An 18,119-nucleotide genomic window follows, 5' to 3' on the forward strand; every position below is an offset into this window, starting at 1 on the left:
TTTAAAAACAAAGGTCAACACACACACACGCAGTTTGCACCAACACACGTGAGTTTGTCAGTAATAACGCCACCAAATTTCCAGGAGGCTCAACCGGTAAACATTGTGGTCTGGCAGCCACTCCCCCTTTGTCAATCCCACTCACTTTTACATTTCCACTCCCACACAACCACTAGCAACACCAGCACAGTGAGTGGCCTCGTTATTTATGATGTTGGCCCTGCCTAGTGCTCATATGTCCAGCCACTCCTATTCTCACCCCACTCACTACTCAGGTAGCCCCACCCCTTAGCCTGAGTTTACGAGTGTGTAGCATGTAGGGGGTGTAACATTGACACCAAATGCCGTTGTAACATTTATATGACGGCATGTAGCGCATCAGCAAATGTAAATCTTATTACACGGCCCTTTGGAAAATATATTGCAGTTGAAGAACTCTGATCTCAAAACACCTCTATCTAATCTTCTTGGTTCTTTCGGTAAAGTCACGTAGAATGGAAATAATAAAATAATAAAAATAAAACAAGTTGTGGCCGAAACGTCGTGAGAATTATTTTATGTTTTATTTTATTTATTTTATTATTTCCATTCTACGTGACTTTACCGAAAGAACCAAGAAGATGAATCCCTGCAGTCACGAAAGCTTTAAATCGAAATTTAACCTCTATCTAAACTAAGCCTTCCTTGCCCACGATGTCTTCCATTCACGGATCAAACCTTCATTTCAGTGCCCTCTCCACGGACTTCTAGCGTGTGCCGCGAGACGCCGTTCACGACGAAGATGATGTCGTCACGATAGCGCATGGCACGGCGTGGATGGAATGTGATGGGCACATCGATGGCATCGCCGCGGGCAACCAGCACAGTGGGCTTGAAATCCACCTTCAGGTGTTGGGCATCCTTAAACAAGCATTCCAGACTGCCATGCACACACGCACCGATTCAGGCACTCAAGCCGATTTATACACGATAACCAGTATAATGGGTTGCTATCATACACAATATGATAATTATGCTGAAGTAACCTAGTTATTAACACAAAGGCTCAGAGTAGTACACACACTCTACAAACCTCCCCCCACCTCCCGTGCCTATATAAAGCCATAACAGCAGATCATTCTTTCTTACCTGATGACGGACGCTTGTGTTGCGACCGAAACGTCGTGTTATTTTTTTTTCTATCTACGTGACTTTCCCGAAAGAACCAGAGAGCATGGCTTCGTAATATTAGAAGAGCATTGCAGATGGCTGCACAGAAGCACATCTGAAAGCGCGCGATGCAGCGACCATCTTTGTTTAATAGCTTGCCAAAAGCCACTACGAGGATGACCAGACTTTGTGTGATGATTTATGCTGCTTGATGAGATCAGCAAGGTATTGTAGTTCATTTGTGTCAAGCGCTTTATGTGTAATGAGTGCGACCTAATCATGTATTCGTTCAGCAACCAGAAGCCAATGCAGCTAGACGAGCACTAGACGGACATGGTCAGATCTTGCAGCACCCGTGACGACACGTGCCAAAGAGTTTTGTACACGCTGCAGCTTGGTAACGTGGCTCTGATGCTATTTAGTGGGGCTGGCCGAGGGGCGCCCACCTGATATCGCGGTCCTCGCCGTTAGAGATGCGCAGGAGCGTGCTGTGGGGGTCCATGCCCGCCTGGTGGATGAAGCACGGCCCAAAGTCGAAGGTGGTCATGGAGAAGTTGACGGAGATGGAGGGGGCCTCACCGGAGCCGTTCAGCGTGCACACGAAGGTCGGCCCATTTTGGATCTGTGTGATAAATTCCACGTGGCCAAATTATCCACTTTGCCTCTGTGTCATTCAAAACATACTACGTGTTACTTATTTTCATAACTAAACCGGTTTAATTACATTCCCCACTTCCTATCCGATACATGAATGAATCTCAGCCATTATGGCCATGCCACACACAACGAAAATGTTCTAACAAGATTGAATGTGCAAAAGGGTCTCAGCGCTATTATTTAAGCACTAATTTAAATAAGCAGGTATTCGACCCTACGTTACAATGGCCCTCCATCTGGACCGTTACCTTGAGGTGCAGCTGCACGTCCCGCAGGACGCAAGGCCGCGTGGGCTGGAAGGTGAGGGTGCAGCGGGTGCGCTGGCTGCGCTGCACAGAGCCGCTATTTGGCGAAATGGTCACGCAGGCCCGTAGATCGCGGCGCGTCGTCCGCAGCTCCCACTCAAAGTTGAAGTCGAAGGCGCCTTCATTGTCGATGTCAAGCAGGCGGTATGTGCTCGAGTGGAGGTCCACCTGCACACGGGCACCGTTCGATCAACTAAACTGGCCATCGAGCAAAGACGGTCACTGTACTGTGCGCTTTCAGATACTCCTTCTGTCGCCATCTGGAATGCTCATGCTTCTGATATTCGGAAGCCATTGCAGCTATGCACTTGTAATTCTAAATTGAAAACTAATTTATTTAGAATTGTTATTTGTGTTTAGTTTGTTGTCCTTCCCGGCACCTCCAATTAGCACGGTTGGCTACGTACGGTGCGAAAAAGAAGTTCAACACACATACAATTGATCCATGACCTTTATTTGAAATCGGGTAAAATAGTTATCGTGACCAGATCTCCCTGAACATCCAATCTCATCAGATCTAAGACGAGCAGCGCCAAGCCAACATAGTGCTTGGATGGGTGACCATGCATATAACAAGTCTTATAGGCTGTGGAACATTGTGGTGCATAGTCTATGTGATGACCCACCTTCACCCAGCACTGACCAGTGTGGTGATGCAGGTCAAATCACTCGGGCGGCTCTCATGCCACCAGGGGATTGATAAAGGGCTGTACACGTAGCACATGTACAACCGTGGCATACCACACTTGTGCACGTGTTACGAGATAGCCGATCGGGGCAGGACAGCTGTACCTGGCCCAGCGCCAGGTCATTGACAGCGGTGGCGGAGAGGGTGGAGCGCTCCCCCTGGGGCGTCTCGGCCCGCAGCGAGGCACCCAGCGAGTAGCCCTCCGCCTTCACATTCAGTGTCAGCAAGTGGCTCTTCCTCTTCACACGACACTGCAGGTTAAAGTTCACCGGGCCCTCCTGGGACGGCTTGAAAGAAACCTGGATTGGAATTCTGGCAGAAAAACAGACATGCACTTCAGCAATGTGTTATTCATGACAAAAAAAGTTGAAGAGAAACGGCAGCAGTTTAAATCCAGATCACCAAAAATAAACACTATGTCGTGGAATACAATACAATTTGGATTCATATATATCATGATGTTATTTAATTAAGGGGTGAGAGACAAGCAAATATTGGGAGCAAGGGAAATAAAATATGTATTTCGATTATTTTCGAAAAGGAATAAAAGAAAGGAGACTAAAGATGATAAGGAAGGCACTTCATGGAGACAGTCATAGCCAGGGAAGAGGAAAGTCTTGAGTCCGGGTCTCAGCAGTACTGAGACTCAGATGGAGAAAGTTACACACCATGTGGAAAACATGGTCCTGTATTAACACATGGCTGTCTCCTGGTTATAAACATACAAATGTTCTAATTTGGTAATTTCGTTGACTCGATTTTGGAGCTTTCGACCACCAGTGAGCACCTGCTGTTTGCTTGGATCGTGCCTTCCATGGGCTGCACGGCGAGGCTGGCGGTGCGGCCCTCCGAGTGGCACGACTCTTCCCGGAAGGAGAAGGAAAACGCCTCCGGCTCAATGTTGCACAGGTCGACTACCTCCACGGCTTCGTGGCCTGCAGTGGCAGCACAATGTATGCATGTATGTGTAATAAAGCTCGTTGAGACGACTTCTGTAATCCATTCTTTTATTCAACTTATGTTACAGTTACTTCACGCTGCTGATAGGCAGCGTGAGAGGGACAGATAGACAGAGAGAGACGCCCTGCCACGTGGCAACTCGGAGCCCCGCTCCCACGTGGCCCTCTTCCTCTGCCCATTCCTGTTCTGACCCCGTGTCGTTCGTCTCTACCCCTATTTAATACCCGGGTCACGTGGTACGTTTCCGCCAATCCTCGTTAGCCTACATCGAATCTTCCAGGCTCCCTCGTCAGCTCCCGGGACCACGCCCCTGACTCATCTCCCCATTGGCTGAGGCCAAAGCTAGCAGAACCAATCCTTATAGCTGTCGCCTTTCCATCACGTCAGGGCCATGCCCCCAGGCTTCCCCCCATTGGCTGTAAACCAGGACCGGCAGAGCCAATCACCATGACGAGTTGTGATACGTCAGTGAGCCGGATATATCCTCATATTACATATGTACATATGTAAGTTGAACTTCTCTCGCACCGTACGTAGCCAACGGTGCTAATTGGAGGTGCGTGGGAAGAACAACAAACCAACCTAGTAACGGGTGTTTGTGTGTTACGAGTGCCGATGGTGGTGTTATTTGATGGTGTATTGGGCGTGTGCTGTCTGGTCGTTCAGGGTGGCAGCAAAGAGAGTCAAGGCCCATGAGACGCACGGCCTGGGAAGGTTAGGCAACAAACAGAAGCGTGACTCCCTACGACCTGAAGCCCCCGCTGCTGTCGTCCAGGTCATACATCTGCACTGGACATATCACAGTGCAACACGTAAATGGGATTCAAATTGATTCCTGCGCTCATGATGCACGCAAAAGAGAAAAGAATAGCGTAAATGTGTGATGTAAGAATGATGTGAATACCAAATGTAAACTTAGCTGATTCTGGTATCTATACTAGTAGGCTATAGCACGCAAGTATGTATGTAAAATTCTGTTTAACAAAGTCAGTGCACAGCAAACTACATGGGGGACAAGCAACATCAAGGGTGGATAGCTCTGCTTTCTCATCAAGAAATAGCACCTAACAAGGGATTACAACAATATATATAAAAACAAGCACTCAATTAAGCAATGCCATGCAGGTGCTGTAATTGCTCTGATGCGATACATTTTAACCGCCTGAATGGGTTGTGCGGAGCAGCGTTTCATGCTGGAGCGCCTTACCGACGAGCAGCGAGTGGAGGTTGAGGTGCGAGCGGTCGAGCGAGACGGCCGGCTCCCGCGCCTGCCCCACCAGCAGGAAGGGGACGCTCATGCCGTGCTCGGCCACCTCGAATTTCCAAAACGACTCGGCCAGGTTCAGCTGGGTCGGCGCAAACTCAAACGCCACCTGGCAAGTGGGTGGAATGCATATGGATGCATCAGACCGTTGATGAAACTGGCTCAATGTAAGTACGTACATATTTTTTCTGCAATATTTTGCTGTCTTTTCTTGGATTTTCTGTTTGCACTTAGTCACATATTCACTTTAAGATGTTTTTTGTTCATGTTTTTTGTTTGTTGCGGTTGCACCCGATTCAAGAGCCGAATGGCTCACAGGGCTACACCTAATAAATGAACTTGAAATGAACTTGAACTCATTTAATACCACGTCCCAGATATTTCTCCTTTTTATTATATCCATCAAAGCATCACTGAATTACAACACTCGTATGTAAGAGGGCTCTGATCTGACATATGTATCCAATAGTTTTTTTTTAGCATGATCGGCTTTGCAAACAATACTGCTTCCTACAGGAACCTGTGGGCGTGTCACGCAGGCTGCATTTTTGTGCGATCCACAAATCCTGCCTTTAAGCCAGTAGTAGATTTTGCCAGGATAGTTTCCTACAGTTCATGTCCCAATTGTGATTGTCTTTTATACTGTTCACTGATGCCTACTTTATTGAGGGTGATATTGTCAGGTAAAATAAAGATGTAGGATTTCGCGACCAATATTATCCATAATGAAGGTTTTTTTGGGTTAGATTGCGTAAATAGAAATGTGTCGTTAAACCCGCCACCATGCAACACAGCCAATTAGTAAGGTTTGTCATTTAAATAAAACGTGCCAATTAGTTACTACTTCAACACGCCAGTGTGTTGGAGAGTAAACCCACAACATTTACAATTCGAGTACGATGTTTTGCTGGTGATTACAACCAGCTTCATCGGGCGATAGCCATAATTGTGAAGTCCTGTTTCGGTCTTAAACAGAGGGAGTAAAGTATCAAATATAAAGATGATTGATTCATACTCTTACGTAGCACTGCCTGCGAACCAGGCCGTCTGTTTTTAACCCCAACAACTGACTCCCACCAAAGACCGGCTGCTGACATCACCTGCGATTTCCTCCCAGCCTCCAGGACGCCCCCAGGGGTGCGGCAGGTGAAGGGGGTGAGTGTGCCTGGTGGATCCTCGCACTGCCAGGAGAATGAGTATGCGCTGCTGGAGGGGTTCAGGATGTAGAAGGACCTGCAGGAATGACCATTACAAACAACGAGTTACAGCAAGGCAGTCGTTATTTCATATAGCACTAACTAAGGGCAATGCACTAAAGAAGAACCTGATCAAATAAAACCCCAACTCTATATTTTACATATGAACCTTGTGTGTTTCAGACAATTCCAAACAGGTTTGAAGCTCCATTAATGACAAAACTAATTTAGAATTATGATCATCACTGCATTGACACTAAATTAAATGTATGTATGTTGAACTTCCTTTGCACCATACATAGCCAACCGTGCTAATCAGAGGTACGAGTGATGGCACAGTGATGTCACTAAAGTGCTATAAAGATGCACTTGACTTAAACACTAAAGTCTATATTCTCATTACCGAAGCTTCAAACCGATTTTGGGCAGCCCAGGAAACACAATCGAGGTACATAATTACAGCTCTTGCATTAAATGAGTTGCGTTTTCTCTTCCACCCCTTAGCCTGGCAGTGCTTTGAGTGGCGAGTGGGAGAAGGTGGCGGAGCGTACTTCGTGACGCACGTGTGCACGCCCAGTGCGTGCATCTCGATGACGCGCGTGTCGGGCGGCAGCGTGGACCCCGGCGGAGCTCCCAGCCGCCCCGGCAGCTCGGGGTTGCGGCGGCCACCCGAGAGGTAGTCCGAGTCGGCCACCTCGAAGTGACACCACGGCATGAGGCCGCAACCCGACACGCTCACGGACGGCTCGGCGGCCTGCCCTCCCAAGTTCGGGATGCTGTCACGATAGAGAAGAGGCCACTTTAATTGCTGTGCCTGTAAGTCTGCGAGTCGGTCTGTCAGCCGTAGTGCTTGGATAACTTTCATTGAATAGAGTCAAGTAATACGCGCTCGTTTTGACCAGAAGGAGCCAGGAATGCCCTCGCAGTTTTCAAGACCTTTTTTTAAGAGGCTCTAGTTGAGTTTTGTGGCAAATGCTTTCATTGGTGTTTTGCATGTGGGAGAAACCTACACTACCCACATACATGAGGGGATGACACTCAAAACTCGAAATAGATAATTATCAAACACTTTCCGTACTGCCATCTATTGTCAAGCTGTAGCTAAGCAGGTTAAGTCTCAATGACATGATACAATCTGAGTGATCCCCCAGCAATGGATGCTGTATAATGTCACATTTTGTACAATGCCCTGCTTGTGGGATCTATGAATGCCGTCGTGATTCCTGCTGGTGGTGTTACGCCTCACACCTGCACACCAGCCTCGCCCGGAATTCACCGACATCCAACGGCGAGAACCGCAGCTGAAGTTGTTGGGTGGCACCGGGGGGCACGGAGCCACTGGGGGGCTCCACGGTGAAGGGCAGGTCCTCCGGGGCCACGTCCACCATCCCGTAAGCCAGCACGGCGTTCACCAACCCGCCCGCCCGGCTCGCCGGCCGCACCTCGGTCCCTGGTGCACGGAGACAACGATCCCCAGCTTAGCCTCGAGGACGTCGCACCTCCAATTACAACGGTTTGGCTACGTACGGTGCGAAAGAAGTTCAATGTAAGTACGTACATATTTGTCAGGGAAGCCGCTGTCAGCGAGCACCTAATACGGTTGGTAATGGCTGTGTTGCCACATTTGCGATTTTATCCGGAGGTCTCATGACTTTTTGGGTTTCCTTATCGGCAAAATTCCGACAAAGTGACTACTAACAGATGTAGCGACTTTTTGGGATGAGGATGTTACGCAGATTTTGGAGTAATTATATTATAGGTACGGAGTTGGCAACACTTAGTGCAGAAGGTGAGGAGGTGTGATCTGCTCCACAGTTGTGCCACCTTTGAATTGTCAGCGCTGATGTTGATGTAGGTACTCATTTTAGTTTGACTTCACCGAAGGGACGTACATTTTCATGCCTGGCCAAGTTTCTCTCTCACCAGCACTAGTGCTGTGGATGATAACGATGACCAGTTTTGAAGGTTGTCATCAGTATGAAATATGGAAATTGAACATAGGTTCATATGTTGCACATTGCTTTTGTGGGTTTTCTGAAACACAGGGACCATAAACATGAGGCATGTAATAATAAGGAATAAAAGCGTCCTACGTAACTTTACCGAAAGAGTAAAGTCATGATTTGAAGTTTTCGTGCAGTCACGAAAGCTTCAAATCAAGAATAGACAATTTGTGCACATCATATGCTAATAGACCTTTGGGATAATGGATCAAATGAGACTGAACATAGAAGACAGGAAACATGAGACTACTATCTGAACGTGCCTCACTAACTGACTGTATTTCTAACAAACACTCGTATGTGTGTATGAATGTTGAACATCTTTTGCACCATCTGTAGCCAAGCGTGCTAATCAGAGGTGCGGGGGAAGGACAATCAAAGGTGACACGATTCTAACCAAAGTTTATAATATCACGAGACCGCATTGTGTACTTTGATGTTCCTGAGGTCCGTCCTGGTTGCTTCTGCCATCCTCTGCTTGCACCTCCCAGCTGAAGAGGCAATGCCACCAGGCCCGTGTTCTCCAGCTCCAGCCTGCGTACACCCAGATAATGTTACTAACGCTTCGGCCGTATTCACCGTAGAGGGCTATGAATTGCCAACTAAAAAGCCACACCGATGTTACAGCCTGTTAAAGCAGCATGGGAGAGCAACCGTGATTAAACTGAACCGGGTTCTAAAATATGAAGAGTTGATGGTCTAAGCTCAGTCACCAATTGGCTGTACAAAACAAACCCATCACATTAAATGTATGTCTTGTTTAAAAATATGTTATTAAGCAGACCAAGATGGCGGTCTCATACCTGTCATCAATGACAGCAAACATAAAAAAAAACATCAATTTAAATGTCGCGTATTTCAGCTATGAGAATTAACATTTAGGTATACATGTATTTGATAACAACTTTTTGCAATTCTTATCAAAGCTTTGCCTCCAGTGTGGAGAAAGAGACAAGTGAGGTTACTTTAAAAGTAGTTCTTTGATATCAACTTCATTCTGAACGGAGAGTCATATAATGCTGAAAGCACGGATAGAACACGTGAGGGAAAAACACCTCTTATTCAGTATAACATCGATTATCCGGCTGTTTCAGGGGGTAGGGGGGGCGCTGGATTTTCAAAACTCCGGATAATCACATCATTATTTAAAATAGCTGATTTTTGCGTAACATTGTGTTTTAGGCGTTGTGTATATGTTTTAAGCGTAAATAAACATACAAATAGACAAAATATCCTACTTACCACTCTAATTTCGAGGATGTATGTACTACGCTCTTGTTTCAACAACATGTGTTTGACGGATTGGCCCGGGACTGCTGGATAATATCGAAAGATGGATATTCATAATCAACATTTTTGGTTTTAGATCGCGTTATTTATAAATAACGCGATCTAAACCCAAAAACGTTGATTATGAATAATATTGGTCGGGGAAAGCCTACGTGTTAAACTGAAAGCTGGATAATCGCACGCCGGATAATCGATGATCGACTGTATCTTAAGACTTACTGGTAGATGCGCGTCTGGAACATGAGGGTGTCTCGGAAGTGGACAGGCTCGGTCTTACACCGAGGCCTGCAAAGGTCAGCCACTGCGCTGACCGTCAGCGCCAGCTCCTGGGGCACCGAGTCCAGCAAGGTGTGCGGAGGTTCCCGCTCCGTCTCAACCACCTGCCCACGGGGTTCATGCCATACGCACGCCACGCAGAGCTCAGTGCAAGGCCATTCAGTCCTGGACGTTGACTCGTGTGGCAAAGTGACAAGGAGGACATCTGCAAACATCTAGAGGACTAATTTCGATTAAACGCTTTCGTGACTGCAGGGATTCATCTTCTTGGTTCTTTCGGTAAAGTCACGTAGAAGGGAAATAATAAAGTAATAAAAATAAAACATAATAAAATAATTCTCACGACGTTTTGGCCACAACGCAAGCAGCCATCCTCAGGTGAAGAACAGGTCTGTCGGAAAGACAGCGTCCTCAGGTGAAGAACAGGTCTGTCGGAAAGAAGGCGTCCTCAGGTGAAGAACAGGTCTGTCGGAAAGACAGACGCTGTCTTTCCGACAGACCTGTTCTTCACCTGAGGACGGCTGCTTGCATTGTGGCCGAAACGTCGTGAGAATTATTTTATTATGTTTAATTTTTATTATTTTATTATTTCCCTTCTACGTGACTTTACCGAAAGAACCAAGAAGAAAAAAAAAGCTAGAGGACTATTGTGTACAAGTCCATTCAGTTTTGTACGTTGACTAGTGCGGCTCCCTTCTTTAAATGAGCAGAGTGACAAGGAGGACATCTGCAAACAGCTAGAGAACTAAATTTCGATTTAAAGCTTTCATGACTGTAGGGATTCATCTTCTTGGTTCTTTCGGCAAAGTCACGTAGAGGACATCTGCAAACAGCTCCAGGACTACCGTGTGTTGAGAATTAGGATGCAAATATTAGACAATAATATGACGCAATAGGAAAAAATGTCGGATGTTACATCTAAACTGATTGCATTTCACTTTCAGAGATCCATTAAAGCGACCAGTTTTATTTATTAAATTGTCAAACTCTTTCTTGTTATAAACTTAATCTTGGGGTTAAGGATCAATGCAATGTCAGCAAATCAATAGCATGATATGGAGATCCCTTAAGTAGACCTGAACGCAAATAAATGGTACTGACTGAAACATGCATGATTTAATGAGAGTGAATGGTGTATGCTTTATTAGGAATGATACGATTAATACATTTATCAAATAAAATCGATTCTTACTCTCCTGATTAAATTATGGGTGTACGCATCACTTATTTATGATTTTTCTAAATATATATGAACATATTACATTTAGGCTCATAGAAAACAATGATAAATAAGACAGAACAAACGATGAATTATAGACTTGAGATAATTGTGGCACTTTTTAAATCGGGGGTGGGGGGACAGGTGAATATCTACCACAGGGGTAGGAAACCTTTTTCTTCTTGTGGGAAAAGTGTGTTCACATAACTTTGGTGGGACACACTTTAGTTGATACTCAAGTGTTATCATGCTAGGACTGTAAGCATTGGCTGTGTGCTCAAAACATAGAGAGGCCACTTTAGCTCTCTGGCCTCTGCGATGAAGGGTCATTGCCCAAAAGTCGCCTATTATACTTTTAATTTGAAGGCGGTGTTAAAGATGAATGTGTTGCATTTTTGTGTTTGTTATTTGTGCACATATTATAAGGTGTTTTTCAGTTAAAAAATATTCCCCTCTAGTACCCGTTCAAGTGCAGCTAAGACGCATTCCAGTGTTTGATAAATATTCGTAGTGGTCCGTTTCTCGAAGTGGTAGGCCTCACGGAGCCGTAAAACTTTACGTCTGCGGGCCTCGCCAACCCTGCTCTTGCACTCGTCATGCAGGACTTCCCGTCACGACGCCGTGTCCCCGTGCGCGCCCACCTTGGTCTTGGCGCCCGTGCCGGAGTGCAGACTGGTGCTGCTGCGCACGGCGTCCACCCAGCGCACCGTATGCAGCCGGTCGTCCCAGTCAGGCACGCTGTCGGGCCGCTCCCGCAGCACCATACGCCACAGGCGGCAGTGCAGGGCGCGCCTGTGCAGGCCCTCGGGGGCGTGCGCAAGGAAGGTGGCCGTCACGTCCTTGGTGCAGGAGGCGTGCAGGTGCCCGACCTTAACCGCAATGGGATGAAGCATGAGCTGCGAGGTTCACCAGTGAATGATCAAGATGATGATCGTGATTGAATTCAATTAGCAATTTAGATTGTATAGTTGTTACAGCCTTGTTTGTATTGATTCTTGATCGTTATTTCTTGTTTGTACAGTGTAGCTGCTCTGAAAGCCGAAATGTAACATTACTTGTCATATACATATAATAATCGTACATTTACATATTAATTCTTACACGACTCAGTGAATGTTTTGTCAAAGTTAAAATACATGTTCATGAATTACATGATGCGTAGTTAGAAAGCCTAAATATTTACAAATTCAAGCTTTAACTGGGTCTTAATAATCATATTCAGCAAGGTCCTACTCATTGTATTACTACCTAGAGGCATCTTGTTGCCCTAGAGAAGTGTGTATCAGACTTATCGTCCAACCTTCCCTATATTATCCACCAATCCCACCTCAACGTTATAAATGTAAATACTATAGGATATGTGCCACCTGGCAAAAGCAGGTTTTTGCATTCCAAACACTAGCCTAATTAACATGTTGTTGATTTAGTTGCATTGTTAATAAGAATAATGTACTTTACCCAGGAAAGCCTCAATGAGTCTTGAGAGTATTTTAGGGAGAGTCACGTGTTCGGATGTTTGGCCAATTATACAGAGCAGTACTGCTTTGAAATTGGGTCCATCTTTTTAAAACACCCTGTATATATGATTGTTTAGCATGTGGGAGAAAACAAGAGTTCCTGGAGAAAGCAAAAGACAGATACAACCCAGCATCCATCTCTGCACTGCCATCTCTGGACCACATCGTAGCCCATGTTTACAATACCTGTTATACCCATGAAATCTCCTATCCAAGTATTAACCAGTTAAAATCACTTGCCACAGTTGTGTGCAAATAAAAAAAAAACATGCAGACAACATCTTTACAGCTGTCCAGCTATAAAAATGCTAATATGAGGCTGAACTGGGAATGTAATTATATCGATGTGGGGAAAATGGGCTAAGGTTATGCAGATTGGAGCCTTGCAAACCTGCGGGGAGAACTTCAGCTGGGGCAGGTCGGAGGGCCACTCGAAGCGCACAGCTTCGCTGGTGCTGTGGTTGCTCATGGTGAAGGTGAGCTGGTATGGCCGACCGATGTGGCAGTCGGCAAAATTCAGGTGCTCTGCTCGTGCCGCTGAAAATACACGCACACGTCCATGCCCCATCTTCAACGCTGACCGGGAGTCAGCTAGTTGGTGTCATCTCTATGAATCAAACTCGTGAAATAATAATGTGGCATTTAGAAGATGATGGTGATGATGACAATCATGATGATGATGATGATTATTCTGATGAGAATAACAATTATTATGACCATGGTGATGACAATAATGATGATACAAATATGTCAACAATTGTGATGATTATGATGGTGACATTCTCGTTGATGATGACAACCATTGTTATGATGACTATTGCAAAAAATGATGATGGTTATGATGATGACGACGATTTTTACCCTGGACGTCATCAGGGTCCGACGAAGTCTCGTCAGTGTTGTCAGGCGATGCTGCTGGGGGGCTGGGGAAGTTGTCGAGCGTCACGGTGTCACTGTAGCCCTCCCCGACGAGCCGCACCATCGTCACCGCATACGGGTTGTCCACCACGGTGAGCCGCGCGCTGCCGCGGCATGGCCCCACTCGCCCGGGCGAGCACCGCACCTCCAGATCCGCGCTCTCTCCCGGACGGACGACTAGCGACGCCGCGTGCGCCCTCTTGGCCGGCTCTGCGCAATTTAATTGAAAAAGATTTACCGTATTGATAACACATTCCTGCGGAGGGAGCTGGTAGGAACGTTGGGTTGCTCGGTCAATGGCCAGGGTCAACGGCGGCGTGGTGTATTCCGCAAATATGCCCGACTGTGAGTAGGTTAAACGTTGATTTTATAAGGGCACCACGGGGTGACCAGCCCCTCCCCACCCTCCCCACCCAGCCCCTCCCCACCCTCCCCTCCCCACCCAGCCCCTCCCTCCCCACCCAGCCGCCTCCCTGCACGACGGACGGACACAATAATCCTCTGTGGGCTGGTATAACCAGGAGGTTCCTACCAGTACCAGCTAACATACTAATGTGACCCTGCTTTAGTTGAGTAATTTCATGAGTAGGGAGAATGTTAATGGATACAATGTTCATAAATTCGCCTATATACTTTTGAATAAATTAATTTGTAATTGTTAGTATCTAGCTTAAATTTTATTGGGTGTTTCTGTGTGATCATGACATCTGATTAAGAAACCGGACCAGGTGACACGGGTTCTTCTGACTTCCTGGGTCTTTATACTGAATTCCTAGATCTTGTGCTGATGATGCTTGACAAAGTCTAACTCTAAATTTGGTTGAGAGAATTGTTCTTCTATTTACCGGTGAGCTGATACATTAATAATTGGCTTGTTAAATACTTTTACACACGACGATCTGATTTGTTTGTCTATATCAGGTGGTGGAGGGTCTAAGTAACACAAATTTGGCGAGATCATTATGCGTCTGAAGCCAAAAAGAATCAACGAACAACTATAATGATACCAGTTGGATGCAATTAAATTTGTGCTGCCTGAGATCTACTTTGCTTTCAGCTATAATTTTCATCTGTGGTGACAGAATACTCCAGTCTCAGATGACATGTTGAAGTGGCTTAATTGATCATTTGAATGCAAAGGCATTAAGTGCCGAGCTCCCACTAAAACTAGTTCTCATCGATGGCTGCATTGACTGCATACACCCATCTAGTGGAGAAAATACCAAAGAAGATACTGCCATCACATTGTAGTTCATTTATCCAGCCGCATGCATAGCCTGAGACGTGAAAATCTCGGACGGACTTTGTAGCGTTCCTAAACTGGGGTTATGCCCCGCACTTGATGTAAATGTTGCTATTATGTGTTTCATCTTAAAGGCAGTTTAACACGTAGGCTTTCGCGACCAATATTATTCGTAATAAACGTTTTTGGTCTTAATTTTGGAGCTTTCGTGACTGCAGGAATTCTTCTTTGGTTTTTTCGGTAAAGTCACGTATAAAAATAAAATAATAAATTAAATAATAGCATACGACGTCGTATGCAATTATTTAATTTATTATTTTATTTTTATACGTGACTTTACCGAAAAAACCAAAGAAGAAACGTTTTTGGGTTAGAGCAAATTGCCCAATGATGCTGGATGTAATTACCAGCGAAACGTCGTATTCAAAAAATTGTAAATGTCGTGGATTCACTCTTCAACACACCGGTGGGCTAAAGTAGTGAACTATTTGTCTTTTGTCAATGTGACACTTTTTTGTTACTGATTGGCCGTGTCGGGTGGTGGAGTGTTACGACACATTTATAAATAACGCGCTCTAACCCAAAAACGTTTATAATGAATCTTCAAGGCAGTTTGCGCCCAACGCCAACTCACGAAGCCCCTCCGAGGTTCACTTTACCTTCATTGGCCTCCTCTTCCTTGTCGAGAGGGTATAAGCACTTTGTTCCTGGTTTCACTTTGAGCTTGAATGCACCAGTTTCATCCAACAGATCAACGTTTATCTGAAAACAAAAATGTATTTTTAGCAGTGTGGTCAGTACCAATAAAATCTTTACACACATCAGTGGGTGACCTCCTATTCAATACTTGGCATATGAATGATTTTATTTCATAATGACGAGGTGCTTTGTCATTTGTTTCATTACTTTGTGCACTTTCTCTTTTAGAATTTTCAGGCCTTCAAATTCCTTCCACAGTGCTGGTTTAATTTAGCTTTTTGCATCCATGATAATATAATTTTGTAAATCCATTTCAAATGTAATACCCCCAGTACATTTTTCATACTCAGATGAAAAACTGCTCAAGAATTTTCCTACTTAAATATTACTGGAAAACATTGGCTCCAAAACATCCATTGTTTGATGGCCTCTAATGTCTATCTTATACTGTGGTGGTAATACAAAGTGTTATTTGTTTATTTATGTATCTATCATGTGTATATCTTAATAATGTTCCTTTGACTAAATCGCCCGAATGTGCCCGAGCCGATCAATCTCAATATGTTGTTCATGGGCTATGGGACTGCGTTGTAGGCAGCACAGGACAGTGCAGCACAATCCATTGTCACGCTGTACTTCTATGCTCTCATGTTACTTCTCGCTGCCTTTCACCAAACCGTACCGATCATTGTGATGACGTTTGAGAAAATAACCCTGACAACCGACACGACGTGGGGAGGCCTCCTTCCAGCGATGGAAAGGGGTTGTACAAGTGGTGAAGTGCTTAAAGTGATTGTTCATCTTCTTGGTTCTTTCGGTAAAGTCACGTAGAATGGAAATAATAAAATAATTCTCACCTCAGGTGGAGAACAGGTCTGTCGAGAAGACAGAGTCTCTGTCTCTGTCTTCTCGACAGACCTGTTCTCCACCTGAGGACGGCTGCTTGTGTTGTGGCCGAAACGTCGTGAGAATTATTTTATTATGTTTTATTTTTATTATTTTATTATTTCCATTCTACGTGACTTTACCGAAAGAACCATCAAGACGATGAATCCCTACAGTCACGAAAGCTTTAAATCGTGATTGTTCCTGTTCACGCTGGAGTCGGCGTTCAACGTCACGGCCATGGCGTCAGGATGCCCGTGGATCGATACAAAGGGCTGTACGTGTACACATACTGAAGCTCAGGGGCGTCACCTGTGCGGGCAGGGTGCTGTCATTGCACAGCGAGAGCGGTAGCGTCTGGGCGCGGCCGAGCAGCAGGCGCTGAAACAGCATGAGCGGCGCTCCCTGCTTGCACCGCAGCGCGGGCCTCAGCACGCTGACGTGCGGCAGGGTGCCCTCCCCACACACGTCGAAGATCAGCCCCCGTGGCCTCAGGACTCCGCTACGCACAGTTAGCGCACGCATGCACAACGGGCACGGTTGTTCAAAGAGCAGGGAACAGCAGGGTGCAACTGCTATCACCTCGCACCTCCGATTAGCACGGTTGGCTATGTACGGTGCGAAAGAGGTTCAACATACAAACATACATCCTCAGGATATATATGGCCATATAGGCTGCCGTCATTACTACAGATGTTATGTGTGGTATTTATCATTCTAGGGAAAGTTGGCCTGTGCAATAAATTTTGACTTGCCATTATTGAAAAGATATTTTTTTCTCTAAGCATTGCACTGAAATCAGATGCTATGGGTCATAAGCACAATGATTTACTATGGGACTTCAAAATTCATATCAGCAATGGTTTTATTGCATATTTCTGGTTGCCAAAAATAGCTTACAGTACTTGGAATGAATAGATGTCAGCGATCATTCAAACTATGATTTAAATTAGCACATTTTAAGTGTTGGATTGTGTTTTAGAGGAAGGAAATGTTTAAAATAAAAATTTGAATTACTTTAACAAAAATTGTGTTGCTTTGGAAACAAAATATTTGTTAGCCTATACGTATTACTCAGTGATCTGTCTAACTACTTTTCGAAGTTTTTTTCACGTAAAATATTCATTGCCGCATGCTTTTTTGCATGCCTCTCGCTTGCTTGGGCCGGTTACACATTCAATCTTTATGAGCCACAGTTCAACTTGGTATACAGATAGTACAGTAATTAACTGATGAAACGCACCTGGGTAGGCCTTCCACATTCGCCTCAAAGGTGCACTGGTAGCTTTGCATGGCTTGTGGGATGAATGAAACCTCCACATACATGTGGGAGTGGCTGGGGACGCATGCTCGTGCTGGCTCCACGCTAAAAATGTCTCCGATGCGCGCGGCCGCCTGGACATATTACAGCGGGACAGGAGCACAAGGGCACATGGAGACAGGGACACACAAGGCATTGGGGCACACAGCGGCATGGGGACACAGGCACAGCGACACAAGGGCATAAAGACACAAGAGCACAGAGATATAAGGGCGCAGAGGCATACAGCAAAAGGACACGTGTACAAAGATAAAGATCCTCCATTTAGCCTTAACAGACTGTCGGGGCAAGTGCTGTTAGCGAGCACCTATGAAGGCCGGCACGGCACACGAGGGGGTGGGTGGCCAGCACCACGCCCACACCGCATTTGTCTCCCTAGTGACGATGTTTACACACCGCACCAGGGACTCATTTGAGGCTGAATCGACCTAGGGGAGGCCCGGGACCGATTCAGATAATCGTCACCGGTGTTGGCCGTGAGTGGGAATCGAACCCGGGTCGCCAGGTTCGTAGCGCAGCGCGCTAACCG

At 45.7% G+C, this 18,119-nt stretch overlaps 1 protein-coding gene across 1 annotated transcript in view; it reads right to left on the reverse strand.

Moving 5' to 3' along the window:
• HYDIN (HYDIN axonemal central pair apparatus protein) overlaps window positions 1–18,119 on the reverse strand; it is a 123,374-nt gene that overhangs the window by 9,613 nt on the left and 95,642 nt on the right. Inside the window, 18 exon segments of the mRNA XM_061565719.1 lie at window positions 718–919; window positions 1,596–1,771; window positions 2,055–2,279; window positions 2,904–3,111; window positions 3,587–3,734; window positions 4,967–5,132; window positions 6,124–6,256; window positions 6,771–6,995; window positions 7,468–7,669; window positions 8,655–8,718; window positions 8,720–8,756; window positions 9,732–9,892; window positions 11,649–11,876; window positions 12,916–13,061; window positions 13,386–13,652; window positions 15,345–15,447; window positions 16,582–16,771; window positions 17,513–17,664. Coding sequence (XP_061421703.1) covers window positions 718–919; window positions 1,596–1,771; window positions 2,055–2,279; window positions 2,904–3,111; window positions 3,587–3,734; window positions 4,967–5,132; window positions 6,124–6,256; window positions 6,771–6,995; window positions 7,468–7,669; window positions 8,655–8,718; window positions 8,720–8,756; window positions 9,732–9,892; window positions 11,649–11,876; window positions 12,916–13,061; window positions 13,386–13,652; window positions 15,345–15,447; window positions 16,582–16,771; window positions 17,513–17,664 — 3,033 coding nt within the window.

This window comes from Lethenteron reissneri, chromosome 35 (genome assembly GCF_015708825.2).
Source record: "Lethenteron reissneri isolate LAM-NWPU_2019-01 chromosome 35, ASM1570882v1, whole genome shotgun sequence".
NCBI lineage: Eukaryota > Metazoa > Chordata > Hyperoartia > Petromyzontiformes > Petromyzontidae > Lethenteron > Lethenteron reissneri.